Consider the following 20801-nt stretch of genomic DNA (forward strand, 5'->3'; position numbering starts at 1 on the left):
GGTCTCCCACTCCCTCCCATGAGACCCTCACAGGGTCCTGTGCACCCAGCACCTCCTGACAGACGAGGAAAAGGAGGCTCAGAGAAGCAACCCTCCAGTGCAGGGCCCCGCGGCCAAGGCTAGGGGCTGGGACAAGAACCTGTCCACAGGCCTGCTCCCCCTGCTGGGCTCATGGGCACTCACGTGAAGGCCACCTCCACAGCCGAGTCCACCAGCACGCCGGCTGTCAGTGCCAGCGAGGCGTTGGGGGGCAGCACAGCCGGCACCGCGGAGACCCGCAGGCCCCGCATCCTGTTCATCCGCTCCACAGTCACGTTGTAGTTCACGGTGACATTGCTCACGTGGTTGGAGGCAGTCAGCTGCAGAGACAGGTGTCAGTGGGTGCGGGCACAGGCTGGCAACAAGGACAGTGGGCCCCCCTCGGCACCCTTTCACACTTGGGCCCCCGTGGGGCCCAATTCCCCCAGCCCTGCCCACCTACCGAGAGCTTGAAAACGGCAGCACTCTGGTAGATGACATTGAAGACGACGTTGTGGAAGGTCAGCGACTGCTTGTCATCAATGGTCCACCGGAAGGCCACATCTGAACCAGCTTCCACCACAGGGCTGTACCTCTGTGGGAAGGATGTGGCATTAGACAGGGTCATGACCCCGCCCCATCTGGGGTGTCTGTGGAGAACCGACTCTGCCCCCAGCCCGTCCATGCGCCTGGACACGCTTCCCCTTGGGGCTGTTGGTGAGCTCCAGCCTGGCACACGGAGGGACCGGAGGATCCACTGGCCGAGCCACACTGCCAGACATCCATGTGGGGCAGGGCAAGTAGATGGATGCCCCGGGGCCCGCCCTGGGCTTGGGAGGCCACACGTGCCAGCCCTGCTTGGGCTTGCATACTGACTGCCCAGCTCTCCATCCTCCAGCTGCATGGCCTTGGTAATGCCTTGACCTCTCTGTGCCTCAGTTTCCCCATCTTTAAAGCAGACCTAGTACCAGCAACAAGGAGTCAACCTGAGTCCTGACAAACCCCCTATCCTAGGGCTCCTGCTTCAGCTCCTTAGCTGGATGGCTCAGAACCATTTGGGAAGGTGAGTGAGCCGCCTCATGGCCTTGGGTGACTACCGTGTCGGCTGATAGGGTGGTTGTGACCAGGGAGGCCAGGGAACAGTACTGTGGGACATGACTGCACAGGGAGTCAGTAGGTGGGTCGTCAGAAATGGCCATTGCGGGCCGGCCCGGTGGTGCACTCGGTAGAGTGCGGCGCTTGGGAGCATGGTGGCGCTCCCGCCGAGGGTGCGGATCCCATATAGAGACCGGTCCGCTCACTGGCTGAGCACGGTGCGGGAGTGACACTGAGGGTTGCGATTCCGTTACCAGTCACGAAAAAAGACAAAAAGGAAAAAAAAAAAAGAAAATTGAATCAGGACACCACCTTGCTCAAAATCCTCTAGTGACTTCACATCATCCTAAGAATAAAATATGAAGTGTTTTAGGGCACCCCCAGAATTGTCCCCACATGGCACTGGTGCAGCACCAGTGGTGGCCCGCAAACAGTGTCCCACGAGGCTTCAGACCCTGCTCAAAAAGCACTCATTTGGGGGCTGGCCTGTGGCTCACTTGGGAGAATGTGGTGCTGATAACACCAAGGCTGCGGGTTCGGATCCCTATATGGGGATGGCTGGTTAGTTAACTTCGGAGAGCGTGGTGCTGACAAAACCCAAAACAAGGGTTAAGATCCCCTTGCCAGTCACCTTTAAAAAAAAGCACTCACTTTGGCCAGGTGGGCACACAGCAGAGGGCACAGGGGCTTGGGGGAGGTCAGGTGGCCAGAGTCTGGCAACTGTTTCAGGAGATGGGAGAGTGAAAAGGATTCACAGAGCAGTTGCTTCAGCTGTGACTTTTTAGTCCATTAGGAATTAGTAAGTAGCCTGAGAAGTCACTGATGGGACCTGCCCCAAAACTGATGTACTGAGCTGACACTGTCCGCAACAGCCGAGCCACCACCCTTCCGGGAACATGCGCCTGCCTCTCTGCACAGACACCTTGTCTGGGGTGGGGGGAACCGCAGGCCACACTCACCACCAGGACACCCTGCAGCACGCGGGCTTCGGGGCTGGGTGTGGCACGGAGGCCGAGGATGGGCTCCTCAGCCATCACCCGCAGGCTGAGGTTGGCCCGGCTGGCGCTGTTCTCTGCCACCACCTCCACTGTGTGCTCCCCCTCGCTGAGCCCAGGCAGTGCCAGCACTGAGAACAGGGTATCGTTGGTCTCCCGGGTGCAGCTGGGTGCAAGGGTGGCCACCATGGCAGGGCAGGCAGCCTCAAAGGGGGCACTGACATTGCCCCCAGGCCAGCGAGCTGTGGCCGTGGTGTTGGGGCCAGAGTCCACCTGGAGCACCAAGGTTGAGCTGTTGGTCCGCACATAGAGGCGGCCATCATGGGGGACAGGGTGGATGACACGCAGCCCAGCCACGGGGGAGACCACGACAAAGCTGCAGGACAGATTGTGCCTGAACACGCTGTTGCCCACTGATGCCCGGACCTCATAGTGCCCAGGATGCTGCAGCCCGGGGTTGAGGCCCAGCAGGGGAGTGACCCGATCCGTGGCTGCGAGCAGCCGCAGGGCACAGGCAGGGCCGGCCTGAGCCCCTTCCAGCTGGGCGGGCAGGTAGGGCAGCCAGGCCAAGGCATTGGTGGAGAGGTACAGGGCCTTGGGGCCAGGGTGGCTGGGTGCCAGGGGGCAGTGCAGGAGGGCATGTGGCCCAGCGTCGTGCTGCAAGCCAACGAGGTCACCAGGGAGCATGGGGATGTCCTGGCCATGGAGGGTGACCTGTGAGAAAGGGGGTAGGGCTGCATCACGTCCTCACAGTCAGGGCCTGAGGAACCCCTACGCGAGGGGGTTTCACAGGGTCCCCACCCCCCAGGCACTCATGCAGGGACAGACAGGAGAGGATGCAATGGCCCTGTGGCAGGATCTTCTGGTGCTGGGAGATGTGCTGAGAGGGGAGGGGAGGGGAGGTGGGTGGGGGCAGGGAGGGGTGCACAGAGGAATCTGCATTCTGGCTGTTTGGTGGGGAGACCCAGACCCAGGGCAGCTGGTTGAAGACAGGCAGACCTAGGTCAGGGACACACACCGAGTACTGTGTGGGGGGTCCTGCAGGCACAGAGAAGAGGAATTCCCTCCACAGTGTGTAGGTGGCCCGGGAGAGCCGGGGCTTTGATGTGGAGCTGTTGGCACAGGCCTGAGGGTGGCAGGAGGCATCCGGTGGCACGCAGACATTGGCTCCACGGCACCTGTGTCCCTCTGGTGTGCACTCGGGGGCCAGCTCGGTCTTGTTGTCCAGGAACCCACTCTCAGGCTCACTGCTGTTTTCTGGGACCCCTGCAAGAAGGAGGGGTGTCAGGGGCCCTGATTCGCTAACAGGCCACAGTCAGTGGTGTCACATCTGCTGCACCAACCCTGACACCTGCTAGGACCCAGGTCTCACCCACCATCGACCTGGGCCTCCCCGCCACCAGGCCAGCTGACTGACCCACCAGTCCCTGGAACACCAAGCATGAACTGGCATCTCTGTAGACCCTGCTCTTTGTCCACCTCAAGGTTGGGAGCCAGTCCAGTGGCCAAGGAACCAGCAGATGGGAGAGCTCAGAGAGGCCACCCAGGCCCCCTACTCCCTCCACCACCGCAGAGTCCCACCTGCTCCTCCCACAGGCCGGTACACCTGCAGCCGCAGCTGGGCAGGCCGCGTGAGCTCCTGTGTCCCAAACTCAGCTGTGGTGAGGAAGGCTTCTCGGCTCAGGCTCAGGCCAGGGAACGCCATGACCTGGTGGGGCAGGGGAACCACCTCAGCTCTGAAGAACCCACCCCACCACGAGGCCTTGACTCCCCAAGCCCAAACACATGCCAGAGCACAAGGGAAGGACGCCATCAGAGGGGGCCTCTGCACAGCCCCCCAGGCCTCATCTCATATTACTTGGGTGGAAAACTTGGATCAAAACCATCCACGAACACAATCCCATCTCAATTTTTTAAAATAATAAACACCCCAGAGAAAAGGCTCAGGAGGAATTCAGAGTTCTGGAAAAAGAGACTAAATGCTTTTCATCTCTGCACTCCATGGATTTTCTAAACTGACTAGACTGGGCACAACCTTCATAAGTTTAAAAAAAACCCAACTTATTTATGAAGGGGACACATAGCAGCCAGGGCACATGGGAGGCACGAAGCAGACCCCAGCACACCAGAGCCGGCCTCACCTCCACAGGTCCCTGGGGGTCCAAGAGCATTTCCTGCTGCTCCAAGGGACTTGGGGGTCCAGACAGGTCCCCACTGGACACTCCCACGAGGAAGTTGTCGGCATCCGACACACGGCCTGGGGGTGGCAAGTGCACAGTGAGGTGCTGGTCCCAGGCTGAGGGGGACACAGGGGCCAGACCTGCAACTGACCCCAGCAGCTGCCCCCAGCTCCCGCCATCTCTGTTGTTTCAGTGTAGCCTCAGCCTAGGCACAGCAGCAGGTGTTCAGCAAACGTCTAACCCACAGCAAATGGACAGACTGCGTAAGGGACAGGTATGGGGGCAGCCCCAGGTGCACCTCTGGGCCGCAGCTCGCAGACATAGCTGTGCGGTGCTGAACACAGGTCTGTGTTGCACTGGCCAGCGGGCCCGAGTCGCACGCAGTGTTCAGCCGTGGCCGGGTGCGGCTCCCCGGGCAGCCAGTTCTGGCAGCTCTCTAGGTTGAAGCCTTCGCCCTGGGGTGCTGGGCCCACTTGCACCCCTGCCACAGCTGAGAAGCCGATCCACACGTCGAGGCTCCTGCAGGTAGAGGGCAGGGAGGGCAGGGTGCTCGGGGTGGGCTCCTCACCGCAACCTGCGAGGTACACCCTATCGCCGTCACCATTTTCCACATGGGGAAACGGAGGCTCTGCGTTGTGATCTGGTGAGCAGCGCCCCCAGACCCAGGCTCACAGCAGCATCCAACCCCCATCCACGGGGCCAGTGGGCACAGCCAAGGGCTCCATCTCAGATATGACCAAAGGCCACAGGCCACCCACACCTTGTCCTGCAGGGAGGGTCCAGATGCAGCAATTGGGGACCAAATAGCCTTACATTAGCCCCCAGATGGGCTGCCCCTTTACAGCTTTGCCATAGTAGGAAGTGCCTCTGGAGGAAGGGCATATGGACACACATGTAAGCACAGGCACTGGGCGTGCAGACTGGGAGGGAGGTGCTATGCTTGCAGCCAGGCTCTGGGAATCTCAGTACTATTGCCGCTGCCCATTAACCAGGTGACCCTGGGCCGGCCCCATGGCGCACTCGGGAGAGTGCAACGCTGGGAGCGCAGCGGCGCTCCCGCCGTGGGTTCGGATCCTATATAGGGATGGCCGGTGCGCTCACTGGCTGAGCGTGGTACGGGCGACACCAAGCCAAGGGTTGCGATCCCCTTACCGGTCACAAAAAAGACAAAAAATAAAAATAAAAATAAATAAAAATAAAAAAAAACCCAGGTGACCCTGGAAAAGGGCCTTAACCACGCTGGACCTCGATTTCCCCTGGGGACATCGAGGGTGTGATCAGTCACCTACACAACAGAAGCCCACACCCCCTTCCCAGCACATGAACCCCCAAGAGAAGTGGTGTTTGGCCTCCATCTCCCCACCCACCCCGGCTGTGGCAGACTCTGAGGCAATAAGATCTCCACAGGGTGCTTGCCCTGCCCCAGGAGGGGGTCGAGCACGGGGTGGGGGGAGGGGGCATGAGAAGCAGGGGCCCACACAGCCTCCTCGGTCACACCAGACCATCTGTTAGGAAGGCCCCGGGTCCTCCCCTGGAGGGACAGGGTCTGGGCCCACCACCCACATATGGCGCAACCCAGAGGTGCGCCTGGGGCTGCCCCCATGCCTGTCCCTTACACGGTATGTCCATTTGCCGTAGAAGCCGCCCCAACCCTGCATCCACCTCTGTCTGCAGAGCTCAGAGGAGCGGCTGTCAGCTGGGCAGGATGTAGCTCTGCCTCAGAGTCAGGCCAGCCAGCTAGACAGCGACCCTCTGGCCACCCCTCCCACCACTCTTCCCTCTCCTCTTGAGCCTCCTCACACCTCAGGCTCTGCCCCCACCCCAGTGTCCCAAGGAGCCCCCACCTTATGGACTCTCTGGGGAGAGGGGGCAGGCACCTGGTAACTCGGGAGACCAGGAAGCGCTGGACGGCAGGACTGTCCACCATGGCCAGGGCTGCCCCAGCCCAGGCCTGGCACTGCTCCTGTGCCTGCAGCCAGGCCACCTTCTCTGCCACCAGCCGGTAGCAGTGCCCGTTGCCAGGGAAGATCTCCGTGTCCGAGGAGCAGAGTGGGTGCACCACTGAGGACCAGCAGGCAGGGAGAACGGGTTGTCAACATGTCCGAGGCTGGGGTACGGGGCTCTGCCCCACTCATCTGGCCTTGTGGGGAGGAAGGGGAGGTGGGAGGGTGTCCTGGGCATGGTGGGGGAAGGACCCACCTTGGGCTGGCCCGTCGTCCAGGGCCACGATGCTGTAGGTGGCCTTCAGGCCTGAGCCTCCACGATTCCAGACACTGAGTTCAAGGCTCTCATCACAAGCCACAGAGGACGGGCACACGAGCTTCAGGGCAGCAGGTGCCGCCTCCACCTGCACCTCTGTCCCCAGAGGAACTGAGCCAGTCCCCAGGGCCAGCATGACTGTCACAAAATAGTGCCCAGGTAGCACAAAGCGATGAGTGGCAGCAGGACCAGCAACATGCATTTCGGGGGAGCCATCACCAAAGTCCCAGCGTGCGGAGCTGATGGGTAGGGGGGCAGTGACATGGAAGGCTGCTGGCTGGCCAGAGGCCAGGGGTCCATGGGGCCCCACCAGGGTGGCCCCCGGGGAGGCAGGGAAGACATGCTGGAGGAGGGTGGGGCCCCCACAGGCGGGGCTGGGGGGCAGGGGGCTGGAGCAGAAGGACAGGCAGGCCTTGGAGGCGTTGGGAGGCTGGGCTGCCCCACACAGGCACCCGTGCTGCTCCGAGAGGGCTGCAAGGCCCTGGCCAGCTGCAAAGCAGAAGGCGCTGCAGACCTCAGGTGCCAGTGGGCCCTCGTGGGCAGCTGAAAAGGCCACTGTTGCCACAGCACCCGAGCTGTTGTCAGGGAGGCAGGCGACATACTCCTCACCTGGAAGAGGCATACACTGGTCCCCAGGCTCTGCACCTCCTCCTGGCCCCACCCACTGCCCCCCATTCTGCCCCCTTCCTAGACCCCAGATCCTCCCAAGGGCTCCACTCCACTCGCAGGGCCCCCACACCCCTCCAGGCTGGTGTCCTACCTCCAGCCCACACCACTCTCTCAGCCCAGAGCCTTCCCCAGAGAGGCCTTCCTGACCACCCCCTCCAGTGATGTCTGTTCCCGGGGGTCCCATCTGCCGCCCCCACTGCTTGGGGCCCCTGAGCTGACCCCGCCCTCGGGCGCTCACCACAGCTGCCATCCAGCACAGGGACACCGAAGACGGGCTGGCCAGCCAGGGGCGCAGGCCCAGCACATGTGGCTGCCTCAGGCTGCACCACGCGAACCTGCTGCTCCTCCGCCCAGTGCGGCAGCCACGCCAGACTGCAGTCACACTCAAACGGGTTCCCACTCAGGTTTCTGCAGGCGAGGGGCAGGTGTGGAAGGACCAAGGCCTGGCCTGGAGGGAAGGGCCTGGACCTGTCCCCCGGGAGGTGGGGGCCTCTGGAGCAGCCAGGGCCTGGGGCCACCTGACAGCACAGCCTCCCATTAACCTGCATCCGAGTTCCCAGTCCCACAGCAAGGCGGGGGGTGGGGGGGTGATGACTGCTCCAAGCAGGTGGGCAGGCTGCCCCCAGGGTCTGGTCTCAAATTTGGGAGGGGGTACAGGGGCCAGGTCAGGAGGGCAGAGGTGGGATGTTGGGGGTCCAGCCAAAAACAATGCCACTTACATTTCACTTAAATTAAATAAATTAGCAAATACTCCTTCTTCTAAAGTAGAAATCTTGTTGTTGCTTATGTCCCTGGAAGAGAGGGGGTATTCAGCAAGGTCTGATAGAAGCCCCTACCACAGTGATGGGGGAGTGGGAGCAGCAGGGGAGGGGACACTCACAGCTCCAACAGCCCTGAGAGGTTTGTCAGGAGCCTGACGTCCAGCGCCCGGAGCAGGTTATGGGAGATGTCTCTGAGAAGCAGCAGCCGCAAGTCAGGGCTGGACCCAGGCAGGGCACAGGCCATCCCTGGGCCCACCCTCATAAGCTTCCCAGAACCCCCAAGCTGCAGCCTGAGCTCTCCAAGCTCCCTATTCCCCAGGGCCAGGAGGGGGCCTTTCTGATGGTAGATGTGAATGAAAACACTCATCTGGGGAAACCGAAGAGAGCTGGGGCCCCTGAGCACCCTGCACCCCATCTCAGCCCTGTGCTGAGGGCTGCACAGCATAGCCACACAGGCTTGCTGATCCGGGGCACCTGGATGGGTACAACCCCCCAGTCCCTCCCCCTACAGAGTCAAAGCCCCACTGCCTGCTCCCAGTCCTTCTCCCCACAGAGCCAAGGCCCCCCAGCCCCTCCCCTGACAGACCCAAGGCCCCCTACCCCCTGCCCCAGGCCCAGCTGGGTCGTTCCACAGCACCAATGGCTGACTTCACCCACCCTCCACATGGATTCGGAGTTGCTGGGGTCTGGCCACTACCAGCTGGTGGGGGAGGGAGGGACCTTGGAATGTCCCCAAGCTGCAGTGGGGGCATGAAGATCTGATAAACAGGAGAGGAGCCCTGGTGGATGACCCCATATCATAATGAAGTGATGGCCCACGCTGCACCTGAAGTTTAACACGACCCTTACGAAAACCCCAGTTGCATCAACAAGATGACAGAAAGTTTATCTGGAAGCACTGATGAGCAAGAGACAGGGAACATGGATCTGTGCTGTCTCACGTGCAGCAGCGGACACACTGGGCCAAGGAGGAGGCAGCGGCCTCAGGATGCCCTGGCCCAGTCTACACAAGGACACAGGCGCCCCCAGGGGTTTTTGAGAGTCAGATGTCACAATGCCGGAGAACCAAAGCAAAACTAACAAGAATACAGGGACAACCCCGTGTTTTTCAAAGCGTGAACCTAACAGCAGAAATAAAACATCAAAGACCAACCAATCCAGCTATATCTAAAAACAAGCAACTTCTGGCCGGCCCGGTGGCGCACTGGATAGTGCGCCGCTTGGGAAGCGCGGCGGCGCTCCCGTCCGAGGGTTCGGATCCCACGTGCAGCAGCGGACACACTGGGCCAAGGAGGAGGCAGCGGCCTCAGGATGCCCTGGCCCAGTCTACACAAGGACACAGGCGCCCCCAGGGGTTTTTGAGAGTCAGATGTCACAATGCCGGAGAACCAAAGCAAAACTAACAAGAATACAGGGACAACCCCGTGTTTTTCAAAGCGTGAACCTAACAGCAGAAATAAAACATCAAAGACCAACCAATCCAGCTATATCTAAAAACAAGCAACTTCTGGCCGGCCCGGTGGCGCACTGGATAGTGCGCCGCTTGGGAAGCGCGGCGGCGCTCCCGTCCGAGGGTTCAGATCCCACATACAGACCGGTTCCCGCTCACTGGTTGAGCGAGGCGTGGGAGCAACGCCGAGAGGGTTGCAATCCCGTTGCCGGTCCCCGGTCCGGTACGGGGGCAACACTGAGGGTTGCGATCCGTTGCTGGACACGGAAAAAAGACAAAAAAAAAGACCAAAAAAATAAAAAATAAAAACAAGCAACTTCTGCAAAAAAAAATAAAGAGCCGGAAAACAAACTCCGAGCTGGGAAAAGCTCTGGCACTCAGAAGGCAGATCAAAGGCCAGTAATACCCTTGCTGTATGCACACATGGCTAACAAACCCTAAAGAAAGTCAATTACTCCAATTAAAAAGGCTGAAAACAAAAACAAGCAATTAATGAAAGTACAAATTGTCATGGACATGGAAAAAACATTAGATTTCAGTAACAACTGGAGAAATACCAATGAAAACAGCAATGCAGTGGCAATTTTTATCTACAAAGTTGGGCACATGTTAGAAATCAAGTCCTTGTGCTGGTGACGCCGAGATGAAGTGGGTGGGGCTGGGTGGCCACCACACTCCATGTGAGCATCAGTGTCACACAAATGTCATGTCCTTGTCCAGCAATATCCCCCTTTCCCCAGGCCCTTGCGTGCCTTGAGAAGGCATGGGTGGAGTGAAAGCCCTGGCTGGCCCCACCATCCACCTCTCAGGCACTTTCTGCCCCTGCAAGGCTCCTGAGACAGGCACCCATGGACCATCCTGACTCAGGGGATACCTTCTGTCCCCTGGCCTCCCTGGGCTCCCACAAGTCTGCACTACCACCACCACCTCCCCTCTGTGGAGCCGCTCTCCACCACAAAAGACCCAGTGTGGTGCCTCCCATCAGCCCTGCACTTTGCCTCCTCCAGGTCTTCAGTCCTCCATGCTTTCCCAGCCACGGCAGCCCAGGCCGGCAGCTGGAAGACCAGGGAAAAACCCCTTCCCCAGATGGGGTAAGGCAGCCAGATTCCAACCATGTTGTCAAGCATGACACCCAGAAGCAATGGCTGTGCCATGAGAAACTTCAGTTAGACCTAAGCAGGGACTTCCCAGTGGAACCTGTGTTTTGAGAAATCAGGCTGCAGGGCACGAGTAAAGTGAACCAAAGATGAAGATGAGGATGAGCACAGGAAGACTCCCAGGGAGGGAACGGGCACAGTCCCCCAAACCAGAGCCCCACCCTGAACTGCCCCCTGCCAGTACAGGGCGCACCAGGGCACGTCAGGGAGAGCTTTGCAGCCCTGGTCTCAGACACGGAAAGAAAGGAAAACCCTAAGATGTCTTGCCACACCTATTTTCTGGAAAATTGGAGCAGCAGCTCCTGGGAGCTGTCCTGTGGGCACCTGAGAAACTGAGGGGGTGAGGAGACAGGCCAGCCTCAGGGTCCCAGCACCCACCCCATGTGTTGGCCTGGCAGCACCACTGAGACCTGTTCCACACGGGCAGCCCACAGTGCAGAAAAGGCAATAGAGGGTGTGGGGACCCTGCTTAGCCACGACTTGGACAAGGGCCAGGTGTCAACAGCAGCCCCCAGGGCACAGGAGCCTCTCCTGGGGCAGAATGCAGTACAGCACAGGCTTTGGGGACTGGGGGGATATGAGTGGGGACACGGGCGGGCACTGTGGAGTCCCAATCCACCCCACCACACAGCCATAGCCCCAAGGCCCTGAACAGCATTTTCCACATCTCCATCTGCTCTTAACATCACTGTTCTGGGGGAACACCAAGGCCTGGCCAGGCGGCTGGGGGGCCAGCCCCGCCCCTCAAGCCCCTTGGGCTTCCTCTGCACCCCCTGGGTGACATCATCACAGCCTGATGCCCCACCCCCCCACTTAGGCTCCCTGCAAGGATGGCGAAGACTCAGCAGGCACAGACAGCTGCCTGCACGACTGCCAAGCACAGGGAACAGAAGCACAGGCCATAAGGCGGGTCTGGCAGGGCTGCCCCCTGCAGCCCCTCAACCCCCACCAGGAGGAAAGGCAGCGGCCTAGCCAAAAGCACCCCAAGAGAACAGACACCCATGGCAGCATGGGTCAGTGTCCCATCCCTAGGTCTGGCAGGCTGGCCCCCCACTACCCACAGCCCTGGGACATCAACCCCACAGCCTGTGACAGAGGTGGGGAGAGGCAGGCTCCCAGCCATGGTCAGTCCCCTTTGCTGCTCCCTCTCCTGTTGTACAATGCGCAAGTGTGTCAAGGAGGGGCGAAGACCCCCAATGTGCCCCAGCAGTCACTGGGGGGCCCATCTGGTCCCCGCACTGGAGTGATTCCAATTGCCCCTAGATTCCAGACTAGCTGTTCTGGAGATGGGGCACTGTCCTCCCGCCTGTGGGGTTGCACCTGACCTGACGACGAGCAGGGCTTTGGCCTCCCACAGGACTCCCTGTGTTTCCTAACAAAAGCAGCAATCAGGGGTCTCCCCAGCCTTCCGCAAGCAAGGCTCAGCTGACACCCCACACAGGAGTAAGGTGGGGTGGGCAGGGCAGTCTCGGGGGTGGGCTGAGTGTGTAAAGGTGAGCATGTCCGGTGTGCAAAGGTGGAGGCCAAAGGAAGGGCCACCACAGCTGACTCCAGCATTTACTGAGCACGGTCCCCATCCTAGAGCCGAGGACGCAGAGGCCCCAGACAAGCCAAGACCCTGACCCAAAGCCGAGCAGCCTCAGTTTCCTCCTGGCTGAAGAGCGGCGGCCTGGGCACCCACTCCCCAGTCCATATGTCGGGCGGGGGCTGGGGGCCAGCCGGAGCCCCCAAGGAAACATCTGCACATTCCAGACGCGTGTGGTCAGCGGTGCGGGCAAGTGCCAGCCCTGGCACCCCCGCCTGCTGCTGGCCGCCGCACTGGAAACAGGGCTTGGGGGGGCGGGCTCTGCGGGGCCGCTTGCAAGGTTATGTAACCTGCTCGTCCTGGGCCAGCCGCGTCCTCCCTCTGGCAGGACAGGACAGTGTGGTGTTGGAGGCCCCCACATCCCCATCCCCTCCTTGAGCAAGGGCCAGGGCAGCAGCAGCTGCAGCAGGGGTCCCAGGCCCCCAGGGCGTGGTGTTGCCGCCTGCCTTACCACCCCCCAGAGCCCCAGCTGGCTTCCTGAGCTCACTCCGCTCTCACTGCCTTTGCTTTCCGCTCCCTTCTATTTATGGCGAGCAAGGCCAGCTTCCAGGGCCGGAAACGGTGATGTTTAAATTAATGAATTCAAGCTCAGGAAATAGAGTGGATTTGGAGAAAAACATGCAGAGCACTCCGGCTGGAGGCGGGCACCTCCCCAGGAGAAGGGGCAGGGACCTGGGCACACCCACCCCCACTCTGTGCCCCAATGCCACCCCCCAACCTGGCTCCAAACCAGGGCCTGCTCGAGAGCCCCTGGCCACCGGCTGCTGCATGATGGTCTCAGGGTCCCAGGGTGTCGGGAACAGGAGGAGTGCCCCATATTGTACAGGCGTTTTGTGGGGCTTTCTTTCCCCGTCTTTACAGAGCCATTCATCACAGGCAATGCGACCTCCCACAACCGAGCTGTCACCAGGATGAGATGCTGGGGGGGAGGACGTGGTCTCCCTAGGATCCTCCTGGGACCTACAGGCAGAGACAGGGATGGCAGACGTGGGCCTCAGAGCCTGAAGGAATTAGATGAGGGAGTGGGGGTGTCCTCCCCCACACTGTGACATTTGGAAAAGTACACGCAGTCTGGAAGAGGACTGTTCTGAGATAAACCCACCTAGAGACAGCCCACCCATCAGGGATGTTAACAATAGCAGTGTGGGCAGCCAGGGGCAGGGAAGAGGGGGCCCTCCGTCCCTGCCACCTACGGCTGGGGATCTGGGGTAAGGAGAGGAAAAGGACCAGCAGCAGGTGGGCCCAGCATCCTTCAGAACCACCTCCCAGTGCCAGGCAGGCACCCGAGCTGGTGACAGCACTGTGCCAGCTGCTCGTGACCCTGTGCACTCTGACCCGTTACTCCAGCAAGGGCGGGGGCTGCACCGGCTCTGTTCTCCGGATGGCAAACTGAGGCTCAGGGAGCCACCCTCCTCTCCCCACACCAGGTGGTTGGAGGAGAAAGCCAGGGGCAGGGCAGGTGCAGACTGACCATCCAGCCAAGCAGCCAGCAATCCCGCCACCCACTCTGCCATCAAGCACAGCCAATGGCATGAGCCAGCCTGACACCAGGACTACAAGGAACAGGGTGGAGGCTTGAGACCCTTGAGCCCCTCTGCTCCCAACGGTGACATGCCCCCAGGCTGGAAGCCTCGCCTTGAGCACCAGCCTCATCCCGTGGCTGACAAGGAAAAGCCCTCCTGTGAAGGGAAGGGGACAAAGCCCCCCACTGGTTACAGCCACCCCCATCCCCCCCACCCCACCCTCTGCAGTGCGGGACTGACAACCCCCCAGGAGGACACTGCCGAGCCCCAAGGCATGGGGCACTCCTCATGGGAAGGAAGGCCATGAACCGCACTTCCCAGTGTGCGCCTCGTCCTGCAGGGGACCGTGTCCCCTACCACAGGCGGCAGCTGGAGCCGCCAGGTCCAGCCCGACCCCGACGTGCCGCCCAGACGGCAGCCGGTGGAGAAGCGGGATGTTTTCACTCCAGAGTGCGAGGCGGGGTGGGCGTCTGGGCTCCTGCTGCTGGCAGTGGCCACCGCAGAGTGTTCTGGAAAGGAAAATGTGTGCCTCCATCCAAAATGTCTTCCTCAGTTGAAACCAAAGCCAGCCTGGGTTCCTCAGGAGCGGGATCTCCACACCTCCCTGCCCTGTATCCCAGGGGATGCCCAGGCAGGGGCCAGTGGGGACTACATCTGGCAGTGCCACCCATGTCCTTGTCACAGATGGCAGCCAGAGAACGGCCCAGCTCACAGGCCAGGCAGAGCAGACAAGACAGGAGAAGGCGCCAACAGGAAATCCACATGGTGACACCCTGGTCTTGGAAAAACCCAAGGGAAGCAGGGAAACTGAGTCTCGTACACTTGGCACAACCCTCCCAGGAAACGCCCAAAGGCCCAGCAATTTCCACCAATGGCACCATGCAAGAATGTGCCAGAGACGGGTGGGATAGCCGAGGCTGGCAGCAGGTCTCTGTGCATCACAGGACGGCCCCACAACATCATCGTCTTGTCAAAGACAAGGCAAAGTGGGAAGGCGGCGCTCACAGTGCTCTGCTTGCATGTGGTGACTTCGCTGTGTCACATACATGCACTCAGACGCCTCAAAATGCAAGCATGTGAAAACCGATAAAAACACAAGCAAGAACACACCAGGCCTCATGAGTCCCCTCAGCCATGCACCGTGTTGAAGACACCTCCAAAGTTGGGACTCCCTGAGCCAGGTGCTGAAGAGAGCATAAGAGCCTGCTGCTGAGGCTGACCTGTGCATCTCTGGTCTGGGCGACAGTTGCAGCACAGCTGTAGCAGCTCTGGGCGCCTCTTACTCTCAACTCTCACGTCCTGTCTGCTCTGTAGCAGGGCAGGTCCTAGGTAGCATTTCCTGGTGGCTGGTGCTTGAGGACAACGGAAATGGGCCCCAATACCATGGAGAGGAAGGGGCCACTTTAACAGTGGTGACGATTATTGTGGCTACCAATGACTGAGCCCCCCTCACCTCTGAGGCCCACAACCCAGTCAGGGTACCCATTTTACAGATGAGGAAATGGAGGCTCAGAGAGGCTGAGTGTCTTGGCCAAGGTCACACAGGAAGTGGAGGAGCTGGGATTCAAATCTAGGTCTCCCCCCAGGGCCTCAAGTTCCCTACTCCTGGGTCCCCACACTTCCCCCCTGAAACCAAACAGGAAATCAGCCAAAAGGACCAGAGCAGGGATGGGTGGAGACCCCAGGAAGGAGTTGGGGGTAAGGACTGGAAGCTGGCTGAGCAGCCAGCTGGGGCCTGAGCCCAGAGCCCACCTGGTACCCCAGCAAGACCTTCAAACACGCCAGCCCCCCCATGGGACACTCCCACTGCCACTTCTGTTCACTTAGGAGCCAGGATGCAGGTGCTGCACTCCAGACCCTGCATGCAGTTCCAGGGCCAACAAAATCACCTCTTTGCTGCAACTCCCCAGCTGTGTAACCCTAGGAAGGACTCAGACTCTGGGAGCCTCATTTTCCTGGTCTGTAAAATGGGACCAAGAGTGGTTCCAACCCCACAGCACCATGGTGAGACATCCATGAAATAAAGGACACAAGGGCTTAGCTCAGAGCCCAGCATGTGGCACCCATGGGGAAACGCCTAGGAGTGAAACTGCTGGCTCATGTGGCATAACCGCCCAAACTCATTTTTCCCTGTTGTTTGTCTGTTTGTCTGTTTTTTACTACAGCCATCCAGGTGAGTGTGAGGTGGTATCTCAGGATGGTTTTGATTTGCATTTCCCTGACAGCTAAAGACAACGAGCATCTTCTCACATGCTGTTTTGGTCATCTGCGTTTCTTTGGAGAAATGTCTGTTCAGACCCTTTGCCCATTATTTAATTAGGTCACTTGTCTTTTTATTATCACGTCTTAAGAGCTCTCTAAATGTCCTGGATTCGAGCCCTGGGTCAGACAGATGTCTTGCGGGGTCTTCATCCCAAGCTTGTTTCTGCAGCGTCGTGCCTAAGCCCAGCAACTCCTGGGAGTCTCTAGTGCTTCAGGTGCCCTGGGTTCGTCTGTGCATGTCCCCAAGTGTTGTAGATGTAACCGAAGCCTCCCCACTCTCCTCCCTGCCCCTGGCCAGATGACCACATATGGAAGTTAGTATGTGCCTTCTTGTCCGTATTTCTGGCAAATTTGTATTCCACGTCTAATCGGGAAACTAACATCACTTGGGACTTGGCATTCCAAAACTTACATTACATGGGACTTCACATTCTGAATTCCCAAATGCCAGTGTTGGGTGAGAGCTGCGGCTCAGGGACCTGATGGCCAGGCCAACCCAACCCGGTGAGCAGGGCGCCAAGTCCTCCCCCACGTCTCCGCACAGCAACCAGGGTTCTTTCTGGAAGAAGGTGGCCAGGCAGCCTGACTGCTTCCCTCCTAGACCTTTTAATGAGCCCCCTTCCTGCTCTTCTGATAAAGGCCCTGCCCCCTGCCCCACTGTCACTTCATGCCTCAGGAACTCCCTGTAAGGCTGTTTCCCTTGTCTGGAATGCTCTCTCCTAGCCCCAGAGCATCTCCCTGGGTTTGATGCAAAAAGCTTTGCATCACCTGCACTAGGGGGTCCTTCCTAGCCAGCCCTGCCAAAGTGGCCCCCTCCCCATCATCTGTGTCTTTGTCCTTGTAGGACCCATGCCGTTTAACATGGGCTCCTGTGATAACAGCTCCAGAGGAAGCCTCGCTGATCCCTGGCACCGGGCCAGGCCCTCTGTCTGGTGAGGGCTCGCAGATGCTCACAGCTAGGGCAGAACCTGCCTCAGTGACAGCCCTCAGTCCTGGCTCTTGAGCCTCTGGTATTGGAAGCAGGAGGTTGGGGACCCTCCACCGCCTGGCCAGCGCATAAGGCAGCAATATCTGTGGCAGTTGCATTCTAACACGCCAGGCCCAAGCCAAGCCTGGGGGTCTGTTCCCAGATGCCCACCTTTCTTCAGACCCCTATGGTGGGTGCAGACACAGAGAGCTAAGCCTCCTTCTGCCAAGTTTCCCCGTACCCTCCTGTCATTTAGGGGTTTAGGCAGGAAAGGCAAGGCCCTGGGTGCTCCCAGCAAACAGAACACTCTAAGGCCCCAATTTTAAAATCAGTGAACCAAATACCCACTGAGTCCCTGGCATGTGCCTAGTCCTAGACCAGAAACATTCCTGACACCAAACCAGGCCCAGGTAATCCCCTGACCAAAAGTAACAGCACATATCACCCAAAAAGTGGTCTTCCAAAAGCAACCAAACCTAAGGATGATCAACAGCTCACACCTGGAGCAGCACCATCCAGGAGGACGTTCTGTGATGATGGGATGTTGTCTCGTAGCCACTGACCACGTGGAGGGGGGCCCTCAAGAGCTGGCCGGTGAGCTCAGTCAGTTAGGCCACATGCAGTGTTGACAACACCAAGGTCAAGGGTTCACATCTCCATACAGGCCAGCCACCCAAAAAACAGAAAGAAAGAAGAGAAAGGTGGCCCTCCACACCACACAGCTCTAGATCCAGCCACTAACTTACAGGAACACAGAGGACAGAGACACTCAAGAGCACTGCAGGGACACTGCAGAGATCAGAAACCCAGGGCCACAGGAGCCAGTTTCTTCAACAAACTGCACGAGGAAAAAAAAAAGAGAGAGAAATGGAGGGAAGCCCATATACATCAACAGCAATTTGAGAGACATCAAGGGGGCTGGCCAGTTAGCTCAGTTGGTTAGAGCGCAGTGTTATCACACCAAGGTCAAGGGTTTGGATGCCTCATACCGGCCAGCTGCCAAAAATAAATAAATAAATATAAACGACATAACTAACTGCACCAGGTGGACCTTATTTGTATCCTAATTCAAACTATTAAAAAAACTGAGACAACCAAAAATTTAAACACACTGGACATGCAATGGGATTGAGGGATTATTCGTTGTTTTGGGTGTGTTTGTGGGGTTGCGACATACTCCAAAATGCTTACAGATAACAGAACAAGATGGCTGGAATTTGGTTCAAATTGTGGGTGGGGGGAGTGGGGGTTAGGGCAGGCTCCAGGGTGGTAGGCCAAGACCCACTGCCCTACTCTGTCCACTTTTCCCCACAAAAAAGCTTCAAGAATAGCAAGCAGCAACAGTGTGCCAGTAATGTCATCTTCTTCAAGCTGTCACCTCCCAGCAGCATCATTTAACCCAAGAAAGTCTGGAAGGCCATGGTCTCAGAAGCCCAGGCAGTCCTCCCTGGGACTGGACACAGCTGTCCTCCTGCACCTTGTGGCTGCAAGACGCTGCTGACCAAGGCTCCTGCCTGACCCCACTACAAGAGGCTGCTGGTTACACCCAGAAGGCAATGCTCCTGGGGCCCTCAACACTGGCCCAGTGGGCTTTTGTGTGTGTCCTTGGCCTCTCCCAGCTCAGCCCCTCTCCCCTGGAGAAGACCTACCTATCTCCCTTAGGAGTGTGCAGGGTGAAAGGCAGAATGGCTGGGGCAGCCCACAGAGCACAGACGTGGTCTGGGAGACCCCTGAAGGCCTTAACACGTGCCCCCAGGTCCCCAGTTTCCCATGGGTTCCTTCCCCACCCTCCAGAAATCTCCCAGAGGTGGCTTTGGGGGTGTAATAAAGAGCATGGAGTCTCCTCTGTTTCCCACCCACCTACCTGCAGGAAGTCTCCATGACATCCCATCACACATTCAAGAGGGGCCCACCACCTGGGAACCCTGCCAGCTCAGGCTGGGCCAGGCCACCAGCTTCCAGGAAGCCCCTCCTCCAAAACCCAACAGCAGAGCCAAAGCGGGCACAGGCAACATAACAGAGCTCCACCGCTGTGCCCAAGCCTCCAAGTGCCTGCTGTGGGCCCATGGCCAACCCTGTGTCCTTTACGTTCTGGACGGTGCCAGGGATGTGATTACCAGCCCAGAAGACACAGAGATGCCCTCACCCACAGGACCAAGAAACGAGGGGTGGCATAGATCTGACACAATTCTGTGGGTGCTGCCACAGGCAGGAGGGGGCCCATCTCCACAGAGACAGCCACGGCGGCAAATGCCCCAGTGGTCAGGGAGCATGAGGACAGGACCAGCGTGGCCCCACAGGGCCCACAACTCCCAGATGGTCCTGGAGAAACTTCTCTTTCCCACCCCCAAGACCACCCAGCAAAGCTCCAAGGACACAAGACTCCCCTAATTAAAGGGGGCCACATGTTGGAGGCACCAGGAGCATTACAAACTCAAATGCCAGGGCCCACCACCAGGTTTAACAGGCCTGGGGGTGTTAAAAGCTCCCCAGGGGATTCCAGCAGGTGGCCAGGGAGATGGAGTACTGGCTTAGGAGCCTGGAAGTACCCAGAAAACCCAAGGGATCAGGATCAGCAGGCTCTGGGGACAGCTGTCCTCAATCTCAGTCCCCTGCACTTTCTTCCATCCAACCCCAGGTCCTGGCCACCTCTGCCATGTTCTGGCTGTGACGCATGGGACTAGTCACATCGTCCCACCAAGCTTCAGCTTCCTCCCCTATAAAATGGGGATCTCAATCATACCTACGCCTCCGAGGGCTAGGATAATCCACAAGAGTTGGCACTGGCCCATGAAAGCTGCCTGTCCTTGTTATTTCCAGAACGCAAACCTGCATTTTAAACCCCTCATGGGGACCCCACCCATTGTTCTCAGGGTTATGTGGGAGCCCTAGAGCACAGTGCCTGAGACACACCTGTAAGCTACCTCCCATCCTGCCCCAGGCCCTCCCGCTGTGCCTGCAGTTGCCACACATGGCCAAGGCCAGCCTCCAGGCCTCTACTCACACCGTCCCCTCCTATCTTCCTCTGGACGCACCTCCTTGCCCCTTCCTGAGCATCAGTTCTTACTCAGCCGTTAAATCCTTGACCGGACACCTCCTCCGGGAAGCCTTCCCTGCCGCTCGGACAGCGGTCCCCACCTCCCGGGGCGTCCCCCAGCCCCAGACCGCGTTCTAATTGGATTGATGGGCGTGTGGTCGGCTTCTGGCCTGGCCGCGACCTCCCACCCGCCCCGCACACAATCGCAGGCCCGCGTCAGCTCGCCCGTTTTCGCGGGCCTGGGGGTTCCGCTCCCCTCTGGGCCGACCCGCGAGGCTCGGGGTCTTCCATATTTGGCCGGGCGAGCATCCCTGCGCCAGTTAGCTCAGTTGGTTAGAGCGCAGTGTTATCACACCAAGGTCAAGGGTTTGGATGCCTCATACCGGCCAGCTGCCAAAAATAAATAAATAAATATAAACGACATAACTAACTGCACCAGGTGGACCTTATTTGTATCCTAATTCAAACTATTAAAAAAACTGAGACAACCAAAAATTTAAACACACTGGACATGCAATGGGATTGAGGGATTATTCGTTGTTTTGGGTGTGTTTGTGGGGTTGCGACATACTCCAAAATGCTTACAGATAACAGAACAAGATGGCTGGAATTTGGTTCAAATTGTGGGTGGGGGGAGTGGGGGTTAGGGCAGGCTCCAGGGTGGTAGGCCAAGACCCACTGCCCTACTCTGTCCACTTTTCCCCACAAAAAAGCTTCAAGAATAGCAAGCAGCAACAGTGTGCCAGTAATGTCATCTTCTTCAAGCTGTCACCTCCCAGCAGCATCATTTAACCCAAGAAAGTCTGGAAGGCCATGGTCTCAGAAGCCCAGGCAGTCCTCCCT

The 20801-nt window shown here is 58.8% G+C and overlaps 1 protein-coding gene across 1 annotated transcript in view; it reads right to left on the minus strand.

The window, feature by feature from the left end:
• The window catches only part of PKD1 (polycystic kidney disease 1 (autosomal dominant)), a 35096-nt gene extending 26563 nt beyond the window's left edge, over positions 1-8533 (minus strand). Inside the window, exons 1-12 of the mRNA XM_008581692.1 lie at positions 8097-8533; positions 7936-8007; positions 7455-7624; positions 6488-7156; positions 6166-6349; positions 4587-4807; positions 4250-4365; positions 3690-3816; positions 3127-3374; positions 2073-2822; positions 482-613; positions 184-359 (exon numbers count right to left, since the gene is read on the minus strand). Of these exons, the coding sequence (XP_008579914.1) occupies positions 184-359; positions 482-613; positions 2073-2822; positions 3127-3374; positions 3690-3816; positions 4250-4365; positions 4587-4807; positions 6166-6349; positions 6488-7156; positions 7455-7624; positions 7936-8007; positions 8097-8422 (3191 nt within the window). The 5' untranslated portion in view covers positions 8423-8533. The remainder of the gene's footprint in view (positions 1-183; positions 360-481; positions 614-2072; positions 2823-3126; positions 3375-3689; positions 3817-4249; positions 4366-4586; positions 4808-6165; positions 6350-6487; positions 7157-7454; positions 7625-7935; positions 8008-8096) is intronic.
• Between the last annotated feature and the right edge of the window lie 12268 nt (positions 8534-20801).

The sequence above is a fragment of the Galeopterus variegatus genome, unplaced genomic scaffold (assembly GCF_000696425.1).
Source record: "Galeopterus variegatus unplaced genomic scaffold, G_variegatus-3.0.2 Scaffold92, whole genome shotgun sequence".
In the NCBI taxonomy this organism is placed as follows: domain Eukaryota; kingdom Metazoa; phylum Chordata; class Mammalia; order Dermoptera; family Cynocephalidae; genus Galeopterus; species Galeopterus variegatus.